General features: G+C 36.7%; 1 protein-coding gene across 3 annotated transcripts in view; it reads right to left on the reverse strand.

The window, feature by feature from the left end:
• ELMOD2 (ELMO domain containing 2) overlaps window positions 1–18,221 on the reverse strand; it is a 30,250-nt gene extending 12,029 nt beyond the window's left edge. For 2 of the 3 annotated variants that reach the window (XM_045998101.1, XM_045998103.1), the window contains exons 1-6: window positions 18,094–18,221; window positions 16,801–16,955; window positions 14,873–14,901; window positions 5,510–5,607; window positions 5,127–5,256; window positions 2,235–2,368 (exon numbers count right to left, since the gene is read on the reverse strand). In XM_045998101.1, the coding sequence (XP_045854057.1) occupies window positions 2,235–2,368; window positions 5,127–5,256; window positions 5,510–5,607; window positions 14,873–14,901; window positions 16,801–16,942 (533 nt within the window). In that variant the 5' untranslated portion in view covers window positions 16,943–16,955; window positions 18,094–18,221. The remainder of the gene's footprint in view (window positions 1–2,234; window positions 2,369–5,126; window positions 5,257–5,509; window positions 5,608–14,872; window positions 14,902–16,800; window positions 16,956–18,093) is intronic. The other variant, XM_045998102.1, reaches the window with a different exon arrangement.
• Between the last annotated feature and the right edge of the window lie 665 nt (window positions 18,222–18,886).

Here is an 18,886-nt window from a genome sequence, read left to right on the forward strand (position 1 = left end):
CTATTCCTTACAATAATCTGTAGAGTTCCGTCCCCTCTTCCCTCCTTCCCTCTCATCTCTTGCCTGCCTGCCTTCCTTCCTTCTCCTTCCTTTCTGCCCCTTCTCCTTTCCTACATACATTCGGCCTTAATTAGTATATTCAACTTAGCTGCTTCTATTTCTTCATCTATTCACTTTCTTCAGTCTCTCCTGAATTCATTTTCTGTACAATATCCTTTCTTCTACACCTGCCTCAACATTTATTTACCTAAGTATCGTCATGAAACTTCCAGCTATCCTTTAAAGCAACAAAATATCTCAGGAGATTAGATGACAAAGGCCAAGAAAGTTAAAAAATAAATCACATAAGGGTGTTTGAACAGCTTGTCTGGTTCTTGACTATATCTTTACTTCAATCCTGAAGACTCATAGCTCCATACACAGGACAACAAACATAATTATAGGGGAATCAGAATAGATTTTTCATGTTTTCAACCATTTCTAGTACATCACTGGCAATCAAGTAATTACTAATAAATGTAGTCTTTGTCATTTTTTTTAATGTAGTCTTTGTCATTTTTTTAAATCAGTAGATACCAGCTCTAAATGTAAGTATCTATAAACCACTTAAAGGTCTATCAGAATCCCTTGCCACAATCTTGAATCAAATCCTACTCACTTACTTAAATTTTAAGCTACATTAAATTCTTTCTCTGGCAAATGCTGAAAAATCTTGATTTCTTAGAAGCAAGGTTACTCATAAAAAGAAAGGAAACACTATGGGCTGCTTGGGTGGCTCAGTTAATCGTCCAACTCTTGATTTCGGTTCAGGTCATGGTATCAGGGTTGTGAGACTGACCCTATGTTGGACTCCACATGCTTACGATTCTTTCTCCCTCTCCCTCTGCTGCCCACCCATCCCCCGCAAATGCACTCTCTCTTTCAAAAAAAAAAGAAACACCAGAATAGTGTCTGATTAACTGAGGTTCAAATATCTGTGTAGTTTACAAGTACCAAGAAGAAAGATGGTCTTTAAAAGCTACGAACAAAGAATCCATGTGTTCTGAAAAACAATGAATTTTAAAATATTTTATAATTTTTCTAAGTGGAAACAAATTGCATTTATTCTACTTCAATTCCAACTGGAAGTTTGTTTATCTCATTTTTTAAATTATTACTTTTTAATTTTTTTAAAGACCATATTTATTTATTTGAGAGAGAAAGAGAGTGCACAAGTGAGGGGAGAGGCAAAGGGAGAAGCAGGCTTCCGGCTGAGTGGGGAGCCCAATGCAGGGCTTGACCCCAGGATCCTGGGATCTCAACCTGAGCCAAAATCAGACCCTTAACCGACTGAGCCACCCAGGTGCCTGTGTAATTATTATTTTTGTATTGTGTTGTATCTTTGGCAGGTATACTTACAGGGAATCTTTATAATCTTTATACTTACACAATTTAGGTACTACAGAAAATTAAATACTTTTATGACTGGAAAAAATTATAGATATTTAAACCCTACTGTGTCTTCTATTTTCCTCCAAAATAGCTTTATCTATACAGACCTATTAATAATATTAGCACAGCTTTAGGACTAATTTTTTCATAGTAACAATTATTTTTTGCTAATGGTTAGGTTTCCCATTCTAGGCATTTTATGGTCTATAAATCACAATTCAAGGACAGACACTAACAGTGGAATCCTAGTTTGCATATCCACATCCATACTAATCTTCCAGTTTACTTTCTAGAATAGTTTTGACTATCTATTCTGATTTTAATTACATATTTGGGGATTTCATATGTATGCCCAAGCATAAATATTAAAGGAGGAAAAAAAAGAGAGAGTTCATATAGACTCTGAAAAGTCCGGGCTTTAGATCACCTATCACAGATGGTGAAGAGTATATGTGAAGATACTTTATTGGTATGAAGCTATATTTCCAAAATGGAATTGGAGAGCCAAGAGAGAAGTGGCAAGAAGATAAAACGAATAAGAGTATACATGCTTCCTTAAGAGGTATCAGAAAGGAGGAAGAAAGAGAAAGGAAGAAGAAAGATATCAGTAAGTAAAGAAATCACAGACACACAAAATGTTTCCAATGTGTTCATATTGTTACCAGGACATTAGGAAATACTTTAAGCACCGTAGGTGTTAAAATTCAGAGATGGTATGAAACAACTAGATCAATTCTTATTAGAATTTAACAATATTGGAGGTTACAGGTCATTTCAGAGAAGAAAAAATGTATTTCACTTACACAAGGTTGATTAATCCAAGTATCCCCATGCCTCTGAAGTCTGTTTTGGGATCATCACCCTGGAAACCAATGTCAGCCCACTGCTTGGAGATTCTAGCCTTCAACTTTTTCGTGGGCATTAGAAGATTCCAAAGCTGTACAAACATACTTCCATATTACAAATAATAGTGATGTTCTTAATTTACTAAGACATTTTTCTTCACACAGCTGACATACAAGTAAGTTGAATGCTTTCAATTAAACAGCTTTAGTAGACAAATCATAGGAGTTCAACAAAGACTATATTTAGAGAACTTTTCAGTTACCCTTAAAAATGCAGCATACTTATTCCAATTTAAAAGACTGATATTAAGAATAGATTTTAAAAAGTGACAAGTATACAGAAATCTAAAACAATGAGATACACTTATTTACTATATACATTACTAAGTAAATAAAGATATATATCTATATCTATAGAGATATATATATACCAGGCCTGGTAAACTGCCTCCTTAAGAAAAAACAAAACAAAACAATGTTAGGTACTTGGCCCTTCACTCAAATACTACATACTTAAATAGGCTCTACTCTAATGGTGAGTGATTAATCCCTAAACAGAAAAAGGGAAACAGAGGGAATCATGAAGAAGTAAGACTGATAGCATTTCAATCCGTACAATTATTATTTTACAAATTTTCGTAATTTTAAAAGAAAAAATAATGTGGCTTGGTTTTAAGTAAATATGTTCCTTAACACAGAGCATTTAAAAACAGCAATCACAGATTAGCAACTAACTAACCAATGCAAGACAAAGTTTAAAAAATTTAATCATTTTCTAAATTCAACACCACAAGTCATCAAACAAAACAGACTTACAAAAGCTGATTTAAAAGTGTGTAAATATTTGCAGAACAGAAATACTTGCATTTTTTTCCATTTCACTACCATTTCAGGCATTGTTGAGTTAAGGACTCCTAATGAAAGGAGTATCCTGTCACCTAAAATAAAATGTGAAGACTTGTGACCTTACTTTAAGACAGGGTCAGGACTCTGGCCCTGAAGTTAATCCAATCATTAGACTGGGTTTTTCTCTGGTCCCTTCTCTTTTTACTAACACATCAGTGTCTCTCCATGAGTTCGGCAAGGGGTTTAATTCTGCCAGTAATGAAGCCTCAGTGATGTGGGGAGAGACACAATAAAACCAGTAACAGTCAAGTTTAATATGCATAAATGTCAAATTTCTGGGTTCTACCCCTGGAGATTCTGATTTCATGGGGGAAAGGTGGAATCTTAAACTGTAAATATAAGACGTTGGTTAACTTTCATGAAGGTGGTCCTTAAACTACAGATTAAGGAAACATGTACCTACTTAGCTCTTTACCCATGGACACGGCGGAGTATGTGCAGTGGCTGTGGGATTCACTGCCAGCAACTGGCTCCCTACCTTTAAAACGGAGTCTCATAATCAATCAACAAGATAAAAATTCCCTTGACTAAGATGCTAGGATGTGTATCTTACCCCTTCTAAAGGGAAGGTATTGTGTAGAAAAGGTCAGAAGTTAAGGGAATAATGAAAACAACGAAGATATAAATGGTGGCCAACCTCCAGTTAAATATAAAGGTTCAGTCTACACCAATAGCCCTTTGAGGTGTGTATTTTCATTATCTTCATTTTACAAAATCAAGATTTATTTTTAATTTTAGGTGAAGCGTATGTTTATACTTTCTCAGAAAAAATGTTTTTTTTTAAACTTGTCTGTTTACTTAGATATTATCTGTTACTTAGATATTATCAATGTCTCTTTCCATAGCACTTTTAGATAAAACAAACTCCTAACTCCAAGTATAATGTGCTATGTTCTCTACTTTATCCCTTTAAAAATGAAGATGTGGTCCATATAAACTATGGAGTATTATGCCTCCATCAGAAAGGATGAATACCCAACTTTTGTAGCAACATGGACAGGACTGGAGGAGATTATGCTGAGTGAAATAAGTCAAGCAGAGAGAGTCAAGTATCATATGGTTTCACTTATTTGTGGAGCATAACAAAAACATGGAGGACATGGGGAGATGGAGAGGAGAAGGGAGTTGAGGGAAATTGGAAGGGGAGGTGAACCATGAGAGACTATGGACTCTGAAAAACAACCTGAGGGTTTTGAAGGGGGGGGGTGGAAGGTTGGGGGAACAAGGTGGTGGGTATTAGTGAGGGCATGTGTTGCACGGAGCACTGTGTGTGGTGCAAAAACAATGAACACTGTTATGCTGAAAAGAAATTTAAAAAAAATAAAAATTTAAAAAAAAATTAAATTGGCCCCAAAGCAAATCACTTCATCTCCTCCAGCCTTAGAATCCTTATCCCTAAAACTAGAATGAAGCTGATAGGCTAGATGATTTGGAAAGCTTATTCCAGGTTTCATAATCTCTACTTTCGTCCTCTCACTGGCTTTATGTATTTATATTTTAGAAATAAGAAAAAGGAAAATTCAATTACGTTCTTAATTTTTAAATCTATGGAGACATTATTTGGCAATTCACATTCTGTAAATCCCAAAGTTTTTGACATAATAATATGAAAAGGGACAGTCATGTTTACAATTTCAAAGTAAGCTAAAAAAGAATGCCTAACTTATACGAGCAATTTACATAAAAAGTGGGGGGCACATCTGAAGCTTGCCAACTCATCAGTTGAAAAGATACCTCTCTCAATAAGTTTATAATTTATTTCAGAATTAAAAGCATTAAAACAAAATTTATGTGAATATATTTTAATGAGGCTTATCAGAAAATTGCAAAAATAGCTAAATCTTTCACCAACAATAATAAGGGGCAAAGAAACTGGACGATTGGTCAGCCTCTAGAATCTGCACACAGACTTTACTGGCTCAGATAGAGAAAACAGAAATTTACCTTGAGAAGCAGCTTTTCATGTTGGAGGTTATCAGAGTCATACGGCCTTTTCCTCACACTTTCTACATCCAAATAGAGCTGTTTATAACCCGATATCTGCAGTAAGCATGCCTTCATACAGATTTTAAAACTGAAAATGAGAAAATTATTATTTCTAAAAATTGTTCCTTCTTACCACACTAAAGTAATGCCTTCCATAGCTTGCGTGTTACATGTCGATCTAGAAAGCGTTTCTTCAAGTCCTCATCTACTGACGTGAGAGGGTTGAACTGGATGAACTCTACAACCCCTTCAGCTCCCATGTTTTACAATTAACTGTGTGTCATCTCCACACCTCACAACAGAAGTATATAACAAAAGAGAACGCCATAAAAACAACATACCTGGTATCCTTCTCAGGGTTAATATTCTTTTCCTTCATTATATCCTCTACACATTTGTCCACTTCACTCTGGACAACAAGAGTCGCTTTCTGCAAAACCTGTTTATGTGAAAGAAAGCTGAATGAGGAAAATCTCTTAGAGCTGAAACACTACAGTAAGTTTTGGGATATTTAGTCAACATACAATGCATATATTAAAATGCAAAATGAAACAAAATTTGTTCCCCCAGGGCTAAAATCATACACACATACCCACATACAAACATGCATGCATGCATACATACATACATAGAAGAGAAGCAGCAGGAAGTGATGAAGGCTTCCTCAACTGAGAACCAACAGGTTCTCAACCGATAAGTTCTTAACATATGAGCTCCCACCATACTGGGTGTGTGAAGCAGATACTTTTTACACAATTTTTAAATTACATGTATGTGTACAAAAACTTTAATGTAGATGTCAAAAAATCTTTTAAATGCAGAAGAGCAAAAAGAAGAGAACTCAAATATTCTTATAATTAATCTGTTACCACTAGAGACAGTCACTGGTAACTGATATCCTTAGTCTTTTTTCTATTCACATAAAACAGATTTCTTACATATGTCCTATAAATGTTCACTGGATCCTTCTTTTAACAAACAGGCAAGTTCAGGACTTTTTTATCCTTAAAAAGTTTAACTCTTATCACTCTGTAAACTACCAACAAAATTCTCTCTGGTATCCCTTATAACCCCAGACAAAATATTCTCATCATACCTGAAGTTATGCCTCTGCATCTCCTGGACCTTTCTTCTGGAATGTTCCTTCCCAATCACTAAACATCAACACTGCCCATTTTTAAGCTAGCTCATGTACCAGGTCCAAGAAGTTTTCCCTGATTCTATTCAAGGGGAATTAACCTCTCCTCTCTTGGAATCCCAAAAGTGATTTATCTATAACCTTTTTATGATGCTCTCTACTTTCTAAAATAGTTACTTTTGTATATTAAGTGGAAAATTCTTTGAGCACAGATTGTATCTAGCTCATCATTTCCTATCCTGCATGTAAAAGATAATCGACCAAATAAATGTTAAACGGAGATATTTAGCAGATAAAAACCTTAAGAAAGGCAACTGTTTCACTAAAAGACACATACCGCAATGCATATGATTATTTTTAAAAAGGAAGAAAAGGAGACAAAAAGAAGACTCCTCAAAGTAAATGAAAAAGTGAGAAGGAAAATGATCAAAGACTAACAGTTAGTAAGGATACACATATGGTCAACAAGGTCTAATTGGTCAAACCCTGAGGTAATATGGCTACAGGAAATGTCTTGAACCTTAAACCCCAGTGCTAATTAAAGGGTTATCTTTACCATGGATAGAAACCTTTTGCTTCCTGAAAGATGAAAAACCTAGTCAAATATCACTTGCTTTTGTGAGGACTTTCTCAGCCCTGGTGTTAGCTACTCCCTTTCATGCTCATACTCACTGAGAGAGTACTTACGACAATGTATTTGCTTACTTTTACAGATTCACCACTGGTCTTTGTCTCTCTTACATACTCTTACATGATGAAGGAATGAATAATTGATTGAATGAACTTGCTCAAGGCCTACATAAACTTAGAGACGGACTTCATATTAGAAATAATGTCTAGTCTCTCAGCAAATACTTTTCATGTAGACACTCTTCTATGACTTTTTTTAATTAATAAGATTTTATTTGAGAGGGCATGCGTGCAAGAGAGAGCACAGGCAGGGTGGCATAGGGGGGCAGAGGGAGAGGGAGAAGTAGACTCCCTGATGAGCAGGGAACCTGATGCGGCACTCGATCCCAGGACCCTGGGATCATGACCTGCACCGAAGGCAGATGCTTCACTGACTGAACCACTCAGGTGCCCCAACTTCATTCTCTTAACAGATTACGAGCGCTATACTAGGTACCTTACATTTCTATATAATCTTTAGTATGCGGGGTGCCTGGGTGGCTCAGTGGGTTAAAAAGCCTCTGCCTTCGGCTCACGTCATGGTCTCAGAGTTCTGGGATCGAGTCCCACCTTGGGATCTCTGCTCAGCAGGGAGCCTGCTTCCCCCTTTCTCTCTGCCTGCCTCTCTGCCTACTTGTGATCTCTCTCTGTCAAATAAATAAATAAAATCTTAAAAAAAAAAAAAAAACCACTTCAGAATGATCTTTTCATTTTCTCCAAAAATAGCTTGCTGGGATTTTGACTGGAATTGCATTGAATCCATAGGTCAATTTGGGAATTAACACTTTTTTTTTTAACACTTTTTTTTTTTTAAGATTTTATTTATTTATCTGACAGAGAAAGATCACAAGTAGGCAGAGAGGCAGGCAGAGAAAGAGGGAGAAGCAGGCTCCCCACTGAGCAGAGAGCCCATGCGGGGTTCCATCCCAGGACCCTGGTGTCATGACCTGAGCCAAAGGTAGAGGCTTAACCCACTGAGCCACCCAGGCGCCCCTGGGAATTAACATCTTAACAACACGAGTCTTCCAATTGATGACCACCCAGTATCCTTCCACTTTTAACTTTTCTTAGGAAAAGGAGTTTTAGTGCAGAAGGGTTGTATAGCTTTCATTAATCATTAAATATTTTATATTCCTGAATGCTCCTGTAAGTGGGACTATTTTTTTATCCTGTTTTCCAAGTTTGTTGCTAACTTATAGAAGCACACTGTGCCTTGAGACATTGCTAAACTCCTATATTGATAATGCCAGTAGTTTTTGTAGACTTCTTAGGGTTCTCTGCACTCACAAACTATGTCATGTGTTAATGAAGTTTTCTTTTCCATCATTTAGATTTCTTTTCCTTATTAGACTACCTAGGATCTCTAGCACAATGTTGAAAAAATTCAGAGAGCAACCCTCTTTACCTTGTTCCCAATTCAAAGTGGGAACATTCAGTATTTCAGTATTATATATCATGTTAGTTCCATGTTTTTCATTGATGGCCTTTATTAGGATGAAGTTCCTTCTATTCCTAGTTGAGTTTTTAATCATAAATGGGTATTAAGAGTTCTGTCAAAATAGTTTTTCGGTATCTATTGAAATGATCTTATTTTTCTCATTTACTTTGTCAATGTGGTGAGTTACATTCATTGACTTTGAACAACTCCATTGTGATACATCATCCTTTTTATAGATTACTGGGATCAATCTGCTAATAAGGAACTTTTGCATCTATGCTCATGAAGAATACAGCTTTATAATTTTCATGTATTACACTGTCCTTGTCTGGTTTTTGTATCGGGGTTATAGTGGCTTCACAAAATGTGTGTGTTTTTTTTCCCAAAGATTTTATTTATTTGACAGAGAGAGACACAGCCAGAGAAGGAACACAAGCAGGGGTAATGGGAGAGGGAGAAAGCAGGCTTCCCGCAAAGCAGGGAGCCCAATGCAGGGCTCGATCCCAGGACCCCAGGATCATGACCTGAGCTGAAAGCAGACATCCAACGACTGAGCCACGCAGGTGCCCCTCTACTTGCTTTTCTAGGAGTTTATGTAACAGTGGTATTATTTCTTCCTAATGTTTGATAAGAGTTCACTAGTAAAGGAGGATTTTAATGAATCTTGGAACACTGCATCAAAAACTAATGATGTATTTTACAGTGACTAACAATGCAACAAAAAAAATAAATAAAGGAGGGTTTTTGGTGCAAAATTTTAAAATTACAAATTCCATTTATTAGGTGTGTGGCTATTTATATTTTTAAATTTTGTTTTGTATTCATTTTGATAAATTGTATTTTTCCAGGACTTTGTCCCTTTCATCTATGCTACAGAATTTATTGGCATAAAATCATTCATAGTATCCCCTAATACTTTTTAATTTGTAGTCTGATGTCTCTTCTATCATTCCTGATATTGGTAATTTGGGTTTTCTCTTTCTTGATCAGTGTTGCTAGAGGGTTATTAATATCGCTAAGAATGAAATCTTTTCAAACAATCAACTTTTGAGTTTATTTCCTATTTTTGTCTGTTTAACATTTTGCTAATTCATCTTCTTTTTATTATATTTTGTCTTTTACTTACTTTGGGTTTAATTTGCTCTTCTGGTTTAAGGTGTAAGCACAAATCATTGATTTGAGGCCTTAAAAATCACTCAGTTCAATTTTTTTAAAAATTTCCCTGTGAGTACTTTTCTGATCCATGAGTTCAATTTTTAATTTCTAGATATTTGCGGATTTTCTAGATGTCACACTTTTCTAAGTTAGTACTATAGAGGACTGAAAACATATTCTGTATAAGTTCAAGCCTTTGAAATTTATTGAGACTTATTTAAAGACCCATATATTGATGTACCTGTATGACTATTCCACATGTACTTGAGAATGTACATTATACATTTATTGGGTATAGCATTGTAAAAATGTTATTTAGGTCAAGACAAAGTATTGTTCAAAGTACTTTTGTAAAAGTATTGTTCAAAGTATTGTTCAAACGGTATACATCCCTTCTGATTTTTTTTGGGGGGGGGTGGGTCTTTTTGTACTGTCATTTATTGAGAAAAATGTATTAAAATTTCCAACTACAACTGTGGATTCATGTATTTCTCCTTTTAGTTTAGTCAATTTTTGCTTCAAGTATTTGGCAGCTTTGTTAATAAGTGCACATACTCTTAATGTTGTTAATTTTCTTAATAAATAAACCCTTTTATCATTACAAAAACAATTCAGTTACTGATAATATTCCAAGTTTATATTTTCTGAAACAAAGACACAACAGCTTTTTCATGCTTGTTTGCATGGCGTATCTTTTTGCTATTTGTGTCCTTATGTTTAGAGTATATTTTTTGAAACAACATTCAGTTAATTGAGTCTTACTTTTTTATCCATCTGTCAATCTCTGGCTTATTCTCTAACTTTTGGGTAGGTCTTTGCTTCCTCATCAAAAATAAAATAGCAGCCTGGATGGAGGATAAATATAAACCATTACAACATTTTCTATGTTCAATTTGAAGGTATATTCAATACTGGAATATATAGTCCTGACAGGATTTCTGAAGTCAGTAATTCCAAAACTTTCTTTTTTAACCTGGTTTGAGCCATGTACGTACCCAAAGACAAATTTCCCATATTGTTTACTTTTACTAAAGAAAAAGTAAGTGATAATAAATAATAAGAAAACAAATATGAATCACTTATCATATATTTTGTAAGAAAATTACATATGCTTTGTGTATGATTTTATTATTAAACAGCATCTGATGAACATAAAAGTGAAACGGTCTTTTTTATTGCACCTACCTTGAGAGTAGGTTACAAGCTACATGATTAACACATATTTCTGGGCAGCAAATATCAACAGTGAGTTTCTTTTTTCTTTTTTTTTTTTAAATTTTATTTATTTATTTGACAGAGAGAGATCACAAGTAGACAGAGAGGCAGGCAGAGAGAGAGGGAAGCAGGCTCGCTGCCGAGCAGAGAGCCCGACGCGGGACTCGATCCCAGGACCCCGAGATCACGACCCGAGCCGAAGGCAGCGGCCCACCCACTGAGCCACCCAGGCGCCCCTCAACAGTGAGTTTCACTAGGCAAGTAAATTCGGGGAGATTATATATACAGAGTATGAACATTTCATTTGTGAACCACAGCGCCTATGTGGTTATATACTTAAAGGTTAGGGATCTAAGTCTAGCTTTTGCAAAATTAAAGACAAAAAAAATACGCAAATGTACATCACTGGACCATACCATCGACCCACAGACAACTGAACTGATGCCATAAAACTGATTTATCATTCAACAGCTAGAATGTTGCCATTATTATTTAAAAGCTAAGATAGCAGCTATGATTGAAAAGCACAGCCAGTCAAAAACACTATTAGACCGACAAAGTATTCTTTCTTTCAATTTCAAATTTTTCCAATGCCCGTATATGCATTAGTACAGTTGAGTTTTGCAACATTACCATACACTGCATGGCAGCCAGACTTATTAGAACAATACTGAATTAGACGGCTCAAATTCCAATAAGGTTTTCATTTTCACTTATAAACCGTAAAGTTTAGTAACCCTTAATATACAATTAATAAGTAGTCCTTAGCCTAAAATATAAGCAAATGAGACTCAATTTTTAACAATCAAAGAATTTCCACTATGAAATAGTTCACAACCCAGTAGGAACATACTATCACTGCTTCAAGGAATAAAGTGGCCTTAACAGACTAAAATCACTTTTATTCACAGCAATTATCAGCAAGGTTAAGTGTTTAAATACCTAACAAGGGTTCATGAATATTTAAACGTCTAAAAATCTTGTAGTATATATTGGTTTAATATCATTATCACTAATATTACTAACAACTACTATTTGTCGCATACCTATCATGTACTAGGTATTCTCTTAGACTGCTTTCATATTAATATCTACAATCCTAAAACAATCACGTGGATATTAACACCTCCTTTTATGATGAGAAAATAAGTACCCTGCACATAAGTCAAACCACGAGCAAGTGATGAAATCAGGATTTGAACTCGGACTTTTCTCATACTGATAAAAAAGTAGATCAGATTAATAGAAATATATCACAAAATTGGAATTTGATTTTACTCCACAAAGTAAATAGAAATATACAAGTGAGATGTAATACATACCAGAAATGGTATGTTTAAATTGACGAGGCTTCCTCCATTTGTTTGACAAGTTTACCTTAGATCTAAAACTTCAAGAAAACAAGCTTCTGTGATTTAATTCAGTAAGGAACTACCCATTCGTTGACTATACTTTTTTTCAGTATGCCCTACAAAATACTATTAGCAACCTACACTTTTTAACAATAAAAATTGTTGGGGTTTTTTGTTTGTTTTTAAAGATTTTATTTATTTGTCAGAGAGAGATAGCAAGTGCACAAGCAGTGGGGGGCAGCAGGCAGAGGAAGAAGCAGACTCCCTGATGAGCAAGGAGCTCCATGTAGGACCTGACCCCCAGAACCCGGAATCATGACCCGAGCCCCATGACCTGAGCCTAAGGCAGCACTTAGGGGACTGAGCCACCCAGGTGTCCCAATAAAATTGTTAACAATACAATGTGTTTTTTTTTTCACATGAAAATCTTTAATGTTTATGAACAATACAATGTTAATGTTTACTTTTCAAGTGGACTTTTCATAGTCAGTAAATCAGATAAAAAAGAATAAACACTGTATTTTTCTTTAACTCATTACCATGACGTTGAAGTTCCCAGTAAGTTTACCTATACCTTCTCTAAATGCCTATTCATAATTGCATTCAACACTGCTCTTTATTTCTTTTGTATATTCCAAAGACCCAAAGATCCTGTTGAACATATGGCACCATTCAAATTTTTGGTCAAGGATTTGACCAAGGCACTGAAGTTCTTAAAAAGCAAGATCTTATGTATGGTCCCACTTAAGTTTGGCATTATTATACCACATATAAAATCCCATTAGTAAAATCTGTGACCACAACTGCTGTTACAATCAGTTGTAGTAACAACGGTTACACAGACAGCTATGACACTGAGCTGCTAGTTTCAGAACCTCTGTAGAGGTTCTCCCACAGTTTATGATATTGTTTTTGTTTTGTTTTTTTTTTTAAAGATTTTATTTATTTATTTGACAGAGATCACAAGTAGGCGGAGAGGCAGGCAGAGAGAGAGGAGGGGAAGCAGCCTCCCTGCTGAGCAGAGAGCCCGATGTGGGGCTCGATCCCGGGACCCTGGGATCATGACCTGAACCGAAGGCAGAGGCTTTAACCCACTGAGCCACCCAGGCGCCCCAGTTTATGATATTGTTACTTTGTGACACTGCATCTTAAGTTTCAATTAATGGAGGAACTATATGGGTGGATAAATTTTTAGAAACAGCAACTTGTCACTTTTTCGATCCCTACATTCTCATTTTAAAAAGAAGAACAGAAATATTAATCACTCTCTAGGATTCCAAACAAACGAATCAGGCTCCAGATTCCCATTCCCAATATATATTCATGTATGAGTTATTCTTACCTTGACCATTCATAAAAAAAAACAAACCTGTAACTAAATCAGTAAAGGCACTTATTTTATAGGTCACTCCCCAGAATGTAACTGATATGCTTGCAACATTCAACAATGCCCATTTTCTTTCTGGCATGAATTAGTAACTCATATTGGTATTACTAGATAATAAGTTAACAGTTTTTTAATCTATTTTTTATGCACATTGTATGTCATGACCAAGTACAAACACACCTATAGATATCTAGAATATCAACAGATCCAGACAGATAACTACAATTAAAATTTCATAAAACAATATTCAACTTTTTTATAACCAGTGTTTTCTGATTATCTTGCATTCTATTTCTTTTGTTTTGTTTAAAGCTGGCTGTGATCTACTATGGGATTTTAAACAATGATCTAGATGACCCATACTCTATCTTTGCCATACCAAATTTTATATATATATAGAAGTCTATCTATAGAGAGAGAAAAAACTGTGAACTACTATAGAGAAGTACAGCATGTAGCAGATTGAATCATTTGTCCCAATTTTTCACCCCCCTATAATTAAATTGTATACTCACATGCTTACCATGGCTTCCTAGTGGGCACAGTGTATTTGTCTACTTCTTGACTTGGACTGGCTATGCAACTTACTTTACCCAATGGGATGTTAATGGACATGACAGGAGGAAACTTAAAAAATATGTCTCTGTGGTTGGACATTCGATGATCTACTGTGAGAATATTCTCACAAGTACCCACTACATTTTCAACCTGGGTTCCAATAATGACACAATTGGAACAAACCTGAATTTGGGACCTACTTGAAGAAGAATCTCTCCAGTTGGCCCGAAGACCATGGGCAAGAAATAAACAATGTATTGTTACATATGCCCCCGAGATTTTATAAGTTTGTAACACAGCAAAAGCTAACTAATAAACAGCATGAAATAGGACTTATTTTGGATCAAAAGGCATGTGATGGAGGGTTTGGGGTTTTTTTGTTTGTTTGTTTGTTTTTTGTAACTATCCAAAATTGTTTTTATCTCACATAAGAATCTATCTGAAGGACACAGTTTATGAGATTTTTTTTCCCCTAAGAAGATGCTTTCCCAAAGGCTGTCAAGTTTTGAGGCAAAATAAACAAAACCTCAGATAAAGACAAATTATTCAAATACCTTCTCTATGCATGAGTAGCACACTAACACACACACACAGAAAATGTTTCAAAAATAAAATAATACTTTCAAAGTGGGAAATTTCATGTTAATACTCTACAGCAGAGACTCTTCTAGTAGCACATTAAAAATAATTCTAAAACTGAGGCATTCTTTTTTTTTTTCCTGAGGTATTCTTTTAAAGAAAAAGAATCTCCAGGTTGAGTTGTCTAGAATTACCACCTTGATATAATCCTACCTTATTCTTGGAGTACGTCAAGGAATTTTCTGAAATAAAAAGAAAAAAGAATGTGACCACTTAAAAGCTGTGAATTACTCCATAAACAAATAATATAAATATGGAACAAGTAATAAGTTAATAGTTCTAGAAAATATGATTTTACCTATATAACACAGCAAACATTTTAAAATATTATCCTCACAGTATAGAGAACTAGATATGATTCCAAGATCCTCAACCCAATACAACACCAGAGCCAAAGAGTTGAGACCATCCTAAGTTCCCCAAGGTCATGTTTCTGTAAAAACCCCAAGTGTCTACTAACCAATGCAAATTCATTCATGGCTGCCTCACAATAGCTTAGGTCCCAGAAACTCATCTAAAGAACATACAAGGAAAGTACTCTCTACTACACTTTCTTCATTTGCTGGCCTTATGAAGTAAGCATTTAGATTTGAGGAGCCAGTGACTGATTTACAGCAAAGGGGCAAACATGTAATGACTTAGATTATATGGCCAACTATCTTCTGAATAGAGATAGAAAAGCAGCTTCTCCATTCTTGTCTTCTGTTTCAAGAATGACATTTCTACTAGACTATTTAAACATTTTTTCTTGGCACATTTACTAAGTATCTCTATTCTCAGCAATTTGAAAAATTCAAGCAAAATAGTTTTGCCACAAATTAATGCCTCAGTATGTTCTCCCCCCATAGTACAAAACATAAACCATTACTGCTAAGATTTCTTATCAAGAGGTACTTTGTTCTTAGAGCAGCCAAAAGGGCAAATCAAAACAACAGGCAGTAACTGAAGTCAGCCACAAAGTTGTGGAAAAAAAAACTAGGGAAGTAATTAAACTTCAATCACCCAGCTGCCCTGAGGTTTACTCCCTCCTTATAGCTCTCATTCTTCCCAAGTTGCCTTGGATACCAACACCCACTCCCCAGATCTTACAGGGATGGATTTCTTAGTTGAAGTACACTTGTTCAACACAAAGGAGGATTTAGTTAAGTCATGATTTTCCATTTAACACAATGAACATGAACTGTAGCTAATCCCTGGTCTTCCTTACTCTGGTCAAAGAGTAATCACCTCAACCACATTTCTCACTCCTCTGTGTTCTAATTTAAAGCAATATTTTCAATTAAGCATTGAAAGCTGATGAACTTTAGAAGGTAACAGAACACTACTGTTCAACAGAAATACAGCACAAGCCAAAGTGTGAGCCATGTGTGTACTTTAAAATTTTCTAGTAGCCACATCACAATAAAAGAAACACATAAAATTTGTATATTTTAAGCCAATACATCAAAGATATTATCATTTCACCAAATCCTGAATATACGATTATTAATGAGGTATTTCTATATTCCTTTTTCATATAATGAGTCTTTGAAACCCAGGGTGCATTTTATGCACATCTCAATTCAGACTAATCACATTTCAAGTGCTCAATAGCCACATGTGGCTACTGGCTACAACACTGGACAGTACAGACTCTGACTGTAATAATCTTCTGACTGTAATAATACCTAAAACTGTTCTTTCACGAATTATGTAAGGGACTAAAAGATGGATAAGAGTGCTGAATATAAAACTGGTCTCGATTCAGACACTCTTCCCCATCATTTAAGTGAAAATTTCCAAGAAATATAGAGAGTTTTCTCTGGCAAATAGGTTGTAGCTATAATCTAAGGTACAACTGATGAATTTTAGGAGCCAGAGAAGATCATTCTTTGCACAGATGTGGAATGAAATTATGATTCCTTTTCTATCAAATCACAGTTTTAGAACTGGAATCATTCAAAGCTAGATTTCAAAGACTAAAAAACTAAACTGAAGATTCTTGATCAGGATACACAATGAGTGCATCTGTCGCTATCAATATTGAGAAAAAATACTCATTCAGAGTTAAAGTTGATTTATTCTTTTTCAGATAACATTACCTATCCTGTGTGTCCTTTGTGCACCTACATAGGTATCAAAAATTCGCTGCAATTCACATTTTCCAGTCATCTGCCGTAAGAGCCATTTCATCCAAAAGCGAAAAAAGTGCCCATAGAAGAACTCCCACAAAGAAATAAACATTTTTTTTTTAATCCTGGAGAAGAAAATATATGACAGATTTAATGACCTTAAATTAGATTTAAAAATGGAAAAAAAAATAGTTATTCCGACTTATCAAATCCCAAATTGTATCTATCACGTTATTCCACTGGTTCTACTTTGTAGTAGTATTTAGGCATGTAAGAAAACAATGACAGATGTAATAAATACCTCTTAGATCAGTTAAATAATGGATGGTCAAATAGTCACTTTCTCACTTTTTAGGAATTAACTGTAAAAATCAAACTACTTACTTAGATTCAACTTCTCAGTTCCCTATATTCTGAGAATGGGGCTCAACAGTTCAAGAACAAAAGGAACACAACTTAGCAACAATTAAATCAAATATGCCATACATCTGAATGGTTTGTATAACGAAGAGCTCTTTTAGCCCCAATGTAAATTCCAGTTACATCTGTCCTGCAGTCAAGAGAAAACCACAACATATGGCTTACAAACTGAAGTATGTAAGTTAGGCCCAGAGTAGATCACACCCCGGCTAATAATTGTTGATTTTCCATTCAAGAGGTGAAGGGCAGAAATACTAATGAAGAGTAATAAACTACACCCTCGACAAAACGGAATCTTGCCGCCATTAGAAAAATCTTGAACTTCTAAATGAAGCGGGGGGTGGGGGAGGGTGGAGGGAATACCAGTGAGAAGTTACTTTAAAATAAAAATGCTTTATCTCCTTCCTGCCTTCAACATTCCCACAGGTACATCGTCTCTCGACTCCGCCCGAGGGACTGTCAAATTTGAAATCCCCGCAGGTCAGTGCAGAAGCAACGCCCACCATCAGAGATGGGGGCAGAACTGCGACTTTAAAATGAATCCATCTAGTCCGCGCTCAATAGGACAAAAGAAGCGAGAACTGCCGAGCGCGGGGAACGCCAGCCTCGAGACGCCTGAGCTCCCCGGACGTCGGGGAATCGCTGCGCGGAGCCCCCCTTCCGGAGCCTGGCCGAGCCCAGGTCACGCGGTGCCCGCGAGTGGGAAAGTACGGCTCGCACAAAGCCCCGCCGGCCTGGGCACCCCACGGTTTTCCTTAGGACACCGAGGGGCTCAACCAGCCCGCGCGCCCTCAGCGCAGCCGCAAAGCAGCTCCGGCCGAGAGGAAAAGAAAAAGCAGCCACCTCACAGGAGCGGAAGAACTAGGAGGAGCTGGAGCTGCCTCGGTTTCCCCAACTGCAAACAGCCGGCAACGGAAACGACGCTACCCGCGGAGCACTCCCTGCAAGCACCGCGACCCGGAAGTCGGGGAGGGAGGCCTCGGGAACGCCCTCCCCGGGACACAGCCCGACCCCGCCCCTCCCCTCCCGCCACTCCGATTGGCCCGAGCTCCACCAATTGCTAACGCCAGAAGGCGGTGGCTCTGAGTCGCCGGCGAGCGCGCTCGGATTCTAGGGACGCCCAACGGTTTCCCTGGCAACGACTTCCTGGAGGCACGCCCCGCGCCAAAGGTTGGTCTGTCCAAAGCGCCTTTCTGCACGTACTTCTCGCCATAAACCTCGGTGGTTTGCGCTGCCCGGAACTGTGTGCTACTCCTAAACTCCAAGAACTCAGGGAGCAACAGCGTACTTTTGATAACCTTCATAGCGCCAAGGTTGCAAAAGCACTTTCACCGACATTTAATATTAATTCTGGAAGTATTTATTAATAGCCCTACTTTATGGATGAGGAAACGGCATTTATGTTTAATGACTTGACCATGGATAATATATGGCAAAAAAAAAAAAAAAAGGAGAGCTCTATATGTTGAGTAAAGAAGCTGGGACTTTGTCCTAAACCCAAGAGTATCTGGAGGAAGAGCGTTTCAGGCACGAGAACCCCAAGTGCAAAGGAGCGTTCTTCCTAAGTGGGAGAAAGCACGAAGGCCAGTGGGGCGGGAGGAGCAAAGGATAAGGGGAGAGTAAATCTAAGCACAAA

Source organism: Meles meles, chromosome 2 (assembly GCF_922984935.1).
Source record: "Meles meles chromosome 2, mMelMel3.1 paternal haplotype, whole genome shotgun sequence".
Classification (NCBI taxonomy): Eukaryota; Metazoa; Chordata; class Mammalia; order Carnivora; family Mustelidae; genus Meles; species Meles meles.